The 6894-nt window shown below is 46.6% G+C and overlaps 1 protein-coding gene across 17 annotated transcripts in view; it reads right to left on the bottom strand.

Moving 5' to 3' along the window:
- Window positions 1-816: 816 nt before the first annotated feature.
- Fam110b (family with sequence similarity 110 member B) overlaps window positions 817-6894 on the bottom strand; it is a 151536-nt gene continuing 145458 nt past the window's right edge. For 16 of the 17 annotated variants that reach the window (XM_045143458.1, XM_045143454.1, XM_045143464.1 and 13 more), the window contains one exon: window positions 817-3660. In XM_045143458.1, coding sequence (XP_044999393.1) covers window positions 2246-3352 — 1107 coding nt within the window. In that variant the 5' untranslated portion in view covers window positions 3353-3660 and the 3' untranslated portion in view covers window positions 817-2245. Of the gene's footprint in view, window positions 3661-3811; window positions 3963-6894 lie in introns of those variants that run through there. The other variant, XM_045143465.1, reaches the window with a different exon arrangement.

The following is a 6894-nucleotide window of genomic DNA, read 5'->3' as shown; positions in this document are numbered from 1 at the left end:
TTTGTTTGTATAGAACTGTGATCATTTATAGTTGTATTAAAAAACATTCCTCGTGGAGAGGTCTGGAAGTGAATTGTCATCAAGAGGCAAACAATAATTCAAAAATATATTGTCAAGGAAGAAAATTCACTTTTCAGAAGAAAAATGTTTATCAGTGGTAAGAGTTTGGAAATCATTATCATGTTTCTAAAGTTTTCATTCGTTTTTAATATTTCTTCTTTCTATTTACATATTATGTGGAACCTTAAAAGAGATGTTCTTCAAATGACTTGATTCAATAATACTCATTGAGTAGTAAACATTAGGAAAAGGGACATGTCCTTAAGGGGTGATACTTTCACAACAGGTGAAGAGTCTAAGTCTCCTGAAGCAGGGTGTATTGTTGACCATGGCTGTCAGGCACCTCCTGTGAAGCAAGGACAAGTGATGAGTGCACAGATGCACTGACACAGTCTCCATGTTAGGCTTGTGCAATAAAAACATGGCTAGGTACTTCAAAAGTAGGCCTCCACAGTAAGAACACAGATATTTCAGCTGAAGAGTTTTCCTGAAGAAGTGGAAAAATCGTCATGTTTAAGAAAGGGCAAAAATAAAGGTAGTGTGAACTAAGTGATGAGGCAGGGACATGTTTTGGGAACTCTGAAGTAACTATTTTAGCAAAAACAAACTTCTATAGCTACAATTGAGAACACTGTTGTTCAGATAACTAGAGAGGGAGAGAGCAAGTTAATGAAATAATGTTTCTTGAAGGCTGTCAAAAATGTGCTTCTGGCCCACTCCCAAAGTAAAAAAGAAAGGACAGAGAAACCACCACCATTAGAGCCTGCACCACAGCTATTTATTAATGTAACTTGTCTTGTCTTTTTCTTAAAGATTCCATCACAACGGAAGTATGTACAAAGTCTTACAGCATTTACACCATAAAAAGTTTTCTATTAGCTGATGAAGTAAGCGGTTCTGCTGAGAACTTGTGAATGCAAGAGCAGTACAGCAGACCACCTCGCGGTACCCCACGGTGCCCTCTGCCTCCACACCGCTGACCCTACTGAAACAACTTAAGCAGCAGGTTACTGGGGGGAAAGGTGGCAAGAAGCCACAGCTTGGAGAAGCTACAGTGATTCCACAGTTTTCTAGAGCTGTAGCAAATATCCACAGCCCGAAAGAACTGAAAAAAACAACATACAAGAGAGACTTGCACTGCTTGGGCGTGTCTGCTACCAAATGGATTCACTTTTGAATGGGAGACTCTATATGGATGTGGGTGGTATTTCCATTTTCATTCTTATCTGTAGACAGCTCAAGCCTGCCTAAGCCCTATTCATTTCTCCCAAGCAGAACAACTGCAAGGGAGCAAGGAAGAGAAAACACAAATTGGTAGTTCTTGGCCTAAAAGAACAAAAAACATCCCCCAAACAAAAACAAACAAAACTCCACAAAATACTTCTGTTATAAAGACATTCAGCATCACCTTGAGTGTGGCTATGCTTACCAAATGATTAATACTAGACATTTCTGGATTATCCCAATCTGAACATCACCCTGCCCCCAATATCCAACCGCCTAGGTTTAATCATCCTGGGTGGTGGCTGATTGTCTTTCCTGGGGATCAGAACTACAGAGAACCGCCAACATATACACACTGGGGCACCAGACAGCACGGTTGCCCCCTAAACGCTCTCCTAAGTGTCAAGACAACTTCAACATGTGAACTGGTAATGTCAGGCTCACCACTTTACCCCAGCCTGGTTTTAAGTACTCTCAGTCACTCTCTGTTTGGTAGCAGGTCCTATTTACTTTCCCATTCACGGTTATGGTCTCATATGTTGATAAAGTGGCTTTTTATTTCAAAAAGATTCTGCTCTCAACTTAAAAGCCAGTTGACAAAACTTTTAATTAAGACACAATAGCGCGGAGTATAAAAAAAAAAACACAATAACCACATAAATATCGAAGAGATCGTATACTGTTATTCCTTGTAAACCGGTTTGCTTAAGAGCAAAGCCCTAATTAGATTCTGGCCAGAAACCTTTGACAGATGAGTGTTCGGCCAGGCTGTGCGGCGACGAGACCACGAGGCCAGGACGGTGGCCATGTTGGCAGGCATGCAACTCGAAAACATTGCACAACAAGCAACACAAAGAGCGGAGAAGCTCACGACACTTCAAGGAGACCGCACGACCCTCACGACTGCGTGTGCACACTGGCCCGCCCCTCCCTCCTCGCCGCACCCCGCCCACCACGCCTCCTACACGTGGGACACCTTCTGAGACTCTCTAGCTTGCTTGATGCTGTATAACCACTTGATGATCCTAGCATTTCTTTCGATGGCAGAAATGCCATACGGCACCCGGTCATTGGCACTGTCATCATTCCTAAGGTCACTGTTACTGTCCTGAGACTGTTCACAATCTGAGCTGATCATGCTTGCGCTGCGGAAGTTGAGGGATATGATGTCGGAGTTAGCCCTCGCGAAGTTCTCCATGCCGAGGTTTTCCAGTTCTTCGGGGTCCAGTCCGCAGTAGTTGAAGAACCTCTCCACGTCCGCGTCCACTCGGAAATACCTGTCGCTCAAGTCTGACTTGGACCGCTGGAGGGAGGGCCTCCGGCTGACGCTGCACGCGGGTTCCACCACGGGGTCGGCCTCGGGGGACTTCACCGCGGCCGCCTTGGGCTTGGGAGGCAGGGGAGGGGCGGAGCTGCTGCAGGGGATCGCTCGGAGGGGCTTGGCGCTGGTCACTTTGCGGATGTCCGAGGAGCTGTGCGACACGTGCAGGAAGGACTCGGCCGACTGCTCCAGCAGCCTCCTGCCCACGTGGGAGCTGGTCTCCTGCGGGCTGCCGCGGCCCGGCGTGGGGTAGACCTTCAGCGACTCGGCGAACGAGTGCCGGTGCAGGTCGGTGGCGTCGGCCCGGTGCGGGGTCCAGTTGCGGGAGCCGTGCTTGTGGCCCGAGCCCGCGCTGGAGCCCTCGGAGCTGTTGATGATGTTCTTGAGGATCTCCAGCTTGAGGGTCTCGCGCTGCACGCCGCTCTCGGTCTTGGCGTGGTTGCCCAGCACCTTGAGCGTGGGGCTCCCCAGCGCGCGCTTGGCGCCGGGGCACACCGGGGGCTTGGCCAGCACGGCCGGCTTCACGGGCTCCTGCTTGGCGTTGATCACCTCCTGGCTCTTCACGTACTTGGCCTTGTCGGCCTCCAGCCGCTCCACGGCGCTCAGTCTCTTGGGGTTGGGCTCGGCCTGCCTGCGGAAGTAGTCGGGCCCTTTGTTCAGGATGCGCAGGGGCACGGCCGACGTGAAGGTGCCCGCGGGGCTCACGGGCTTCACCATGCTACCTGTCGGGAGCGCCTCGGTGGGCATGGTGGGCGCTCTTTCCCCGGCAGCCGTGGTGGATGCTCTTCTGGGCGCCTGCGGCCGGCCTGGAGAGACACATGTACACGAAGCGCCTGGGCAGCGGACGACCTGCGGCGGGCGGGCGAGCGGGCTCAGCGCCGCATCTCACGGCTCGCCCCGGCGCGGCTGGCTGCGGGGCGCCTCTCTCCGCTGCCTGACACCCTGCGCACGCACAGGCCACGAGTGCCCCGAGTTCGGCTCCGCTGCCTCCTTTCTTCTCCTTGAAGCCCGTGGGAGAGTCTCCTCCGGGTCTTTGTGCTCAACTGCAGGCAGAGCTGAAACACAAACCAACCAACTGCGGGTTAGCAGGGGCGGGTGACATCACGGCTCTAGCAACAGAGGAACCCCGCCGCGCGCCCGCACCGTCCCCCCGCGCCCGCCCCCGGCCGCCCCAGCGATATGCGGCCATCCCGGGGTAACTGCGACCTGGACCGCGCGCCCCGCCGCGCCTGCGCTGCCCTGGCCGGAGCCAGATGTGGGTGTTTGTAAGAAAAAAAAGCAGCTGAGGCTTCCCACGCGCGAACTCTTCCTTCTGCCTCCCCATTGGCGAGAACCGCCTCTCGAACACGCCCGGTTGGCATCACTTGCGGTGAAACCCAGGAAATACTAGTGAATGGGCAAAGGCTGATTCTGCCAAGCCCTGCCTTTCGCTCCAGCTCATTAAGCGCCACAGGCTTCCTAAGAACCCCTGATTCGCCTTAGGCTGCAGCGTGGGAGATTCAAGTCATGTCTCCTTTGCAATGTAACAAAATCTGTGACTGTTACCAACCTGTCAGTTAAACCTGAAACAATCACTTCTTTAACAATTCAAAAAGTGAAAGGATGGGTGAGAAATGGAATTGGAGGAAATACAAAAAGTTTGCAAACAGGCAACTTGTTTTGGTGTATTTATTTAAATGCATTCTCCTGGAAGCCAAGAATGCATAAGAAATACATCTCATTAAATGAAAGCTTTCCTTTTAGCGTTAAATAAAACTAGGAATGATTCTACAGAGACCATGAGTGGATGATTTAGCTCGGTCTGTATTATAGTTTCTCATGTTTAAGTGTTTGTAGCGCATGCGCTCCTACATGCACTACAGTAACAGAAAGTCTTAAAATGTCAACTATGCCTAATACACTAACCTTCAATATATAACATCTGTTTAACAGGTAAGCATCCATGGACTTTACATAAATATAGCCTTCTGAAAAACTTGATGACCAAAACAAACGCAACCAAATCAAAGCAAAAAACAACTAAATCAAATCAAAGCAAAAAACAAAAACCCACAAAACAAAACAAAAAAAACCCCCAAACCCTAGTTCAAGACTTTTCAATGTTTCAATATTTCTAATATATTTGTAGAAGAAATCCTTTTAACACACACACACACTCAGACAAATGCATACAAACAGTGAGTGTATCATTTATTCCTAGAACCACTCTCCTTTCCTATTGCTACTGGCAGAAACTACTTGATAACTATCAGCATTCTAAAACAAGAGAATGACCTTATCAACATTCTTGCTTATAATTAGGAACATTAAGAGGGTAATTAGAGATACTTAGAGGGTAGCTAACATGTTTAAACAGATAACTAATTTGCACAGTATGTAAGGTGATCGTTTAAAATCATTTGCTCTTATAAGAAAGAGAAGACAAGGGGAAAAGGCTGCTATTTCTCATGACAGTTTTCTAAAACTTCATTTCTAAATAAAATCCATCATGTTTTATTGAAGACAATTTTGGTAATCTGCAAAGGGATCTGTCTTAATAAAAATAAGTTCCTATGCACTATTTAAAAAACCCCGAGGTGATTCCTACATAATGATTTCCTTTAATTGTGCAGTTCTATTTTATACCTCAATTTAGTTTTTTAAAAAAGCTTCTTCTCATGAAGATTAAATTAGATCCTTTCTTTGAATGCATTTTGGATGAAATTTCTGGAGGAAGCTCCAATTCCTTGAAGTCTTTGTATCAGCTAATCTACTATGGGGAGGGGGCGGGGCTGGAGGCACCATCTTATGATTCCATTGAGGAAACTCAGACAGCCAACTAGCCTCCCAGCCCAGCACCCTCCCTGTTCACATGCAGGACATATGGGAGAGGGATGCCCCTGAGCAGGCCTTGCTTCTGAGCAGGAAGTCAAGGTGAGGCTCCCAGCAATCCCCAATCAAATCTCAGCAGCACTTTTCTCTGTGACCACCTGTTTCTTACCCTTCATACTTTTCCAGCATAAGCCATGGAAAACCGAATCCTCCCACCAAAGGCAGGTGATACAAAGCGGATCTTATTTTTCCTAAAATAACCATAAAACCTCAAAAAAAATATTTTTACCTTACCTTCCTCTCCCCTCTGTCTTTCTTAAGAGTTGGCAATAAGGAAATTCTTTAACCTATCTTGTTTTGCTGTAGGTCATGCAACCTTCACGGCAGAAACGCTCCTGCCCGTTGTCCAGAAAGAAAAAAAAAAGGAGTGCTTCTGAGAGAAGCCAAGAAGATTCTGAGCACACAGGCCTTGCTGGGCTTTTCCCCTTTTGCCCAATCACATTTCTTCTACACGTTCTTCACACATCAGTAAATGTATGCATCAAAACATATGGTTGGGCTGAAGAGCTGGCTTAGCAGCTAAAGTGTTTGCCTGCAAAGCCTAAGGACCCAGTTTGATTCCTCACAACCCAAATAAGCCAGATGCACATAGTGGTGCATGCATCTGGAGTTCACAGTGGCAAGACACCCTGGTATGTACATTCTCACTCTCAGTCTATGTCTCTCTCTCTCAATAAACAAATAAAAATAAGATAATTGTTAAAAATATATATTGAAAAACAACAGATGGTTTACTTTGGGTTTAAGGGTCTTTAATCTGAAAATTCTAGTGTACTTTAAAACTAAACTCAAAGACATTCCTTAGCCCTTCATCTTATTTACCCAAGAAGCTTCCAAAATGTCTTAATTCAAGGGAAAACACCAGTGTTAGGTGGCCTAGTGAACAGTAAACCTGAGATTCGGGATCATCACATTTGTGCCAAAGGCCAAAAGTTAACTTTCAGGGCCCCCCAAATGGCAGCAGTAAACAGTTTCTTTGCCTTTCCTAGTTGGAGAGACTTTTTCGATCTATCCCCATTCCAAAATCATATGGCTGTGAAGACTTACTTCCAATTTCAAAATGGTACACTAGACTACTTGCGAAAGCCTGAACTTTTCCATGGCTCCTGCATTTGCTATTCTGAATGAGGAGATGTGGTTGTCAGGTAACGTCCACTGGCATTAAAACTCTTGCTGGCCTATGCTTTTCTTCTCACCATCATCTCTTCCAATTCTCAGATTATGACGAGAGACCCAAAATGTTGCCACCATAAGCCCGGCTTTCTTGTATGCCTATCTATCAGTTAAGACACATTTTGTTCTTCTTTGAGACCCTAAATAAATATTACTCTAAGTCATAAGACTAAGACATACCAAGTCATCTCTTAGAAATCCTCTCATAACAATACCTGTTTTTTTTTCACAATGCTTTCTTTACT

The sequence above is a fragment of the Jaculus jaculus genome, chromosome 2, assembly GCF_020740685.1.
Source record: "Jaculus jaculus isolate mJacJac1 chromosome 2, mJacJac1.mat.Y.cur, whole genome shotgun sequence".
NCBI classification, from domain to species: Eukaryota; Metazoa; Chordata; class Mammalia; order Rodentia; family Dipodidae; genus Jaculus; species Jaculus jaculus.
This window is presented reverse-complemented; position numbering and strand designations above follow the sequence as displayed.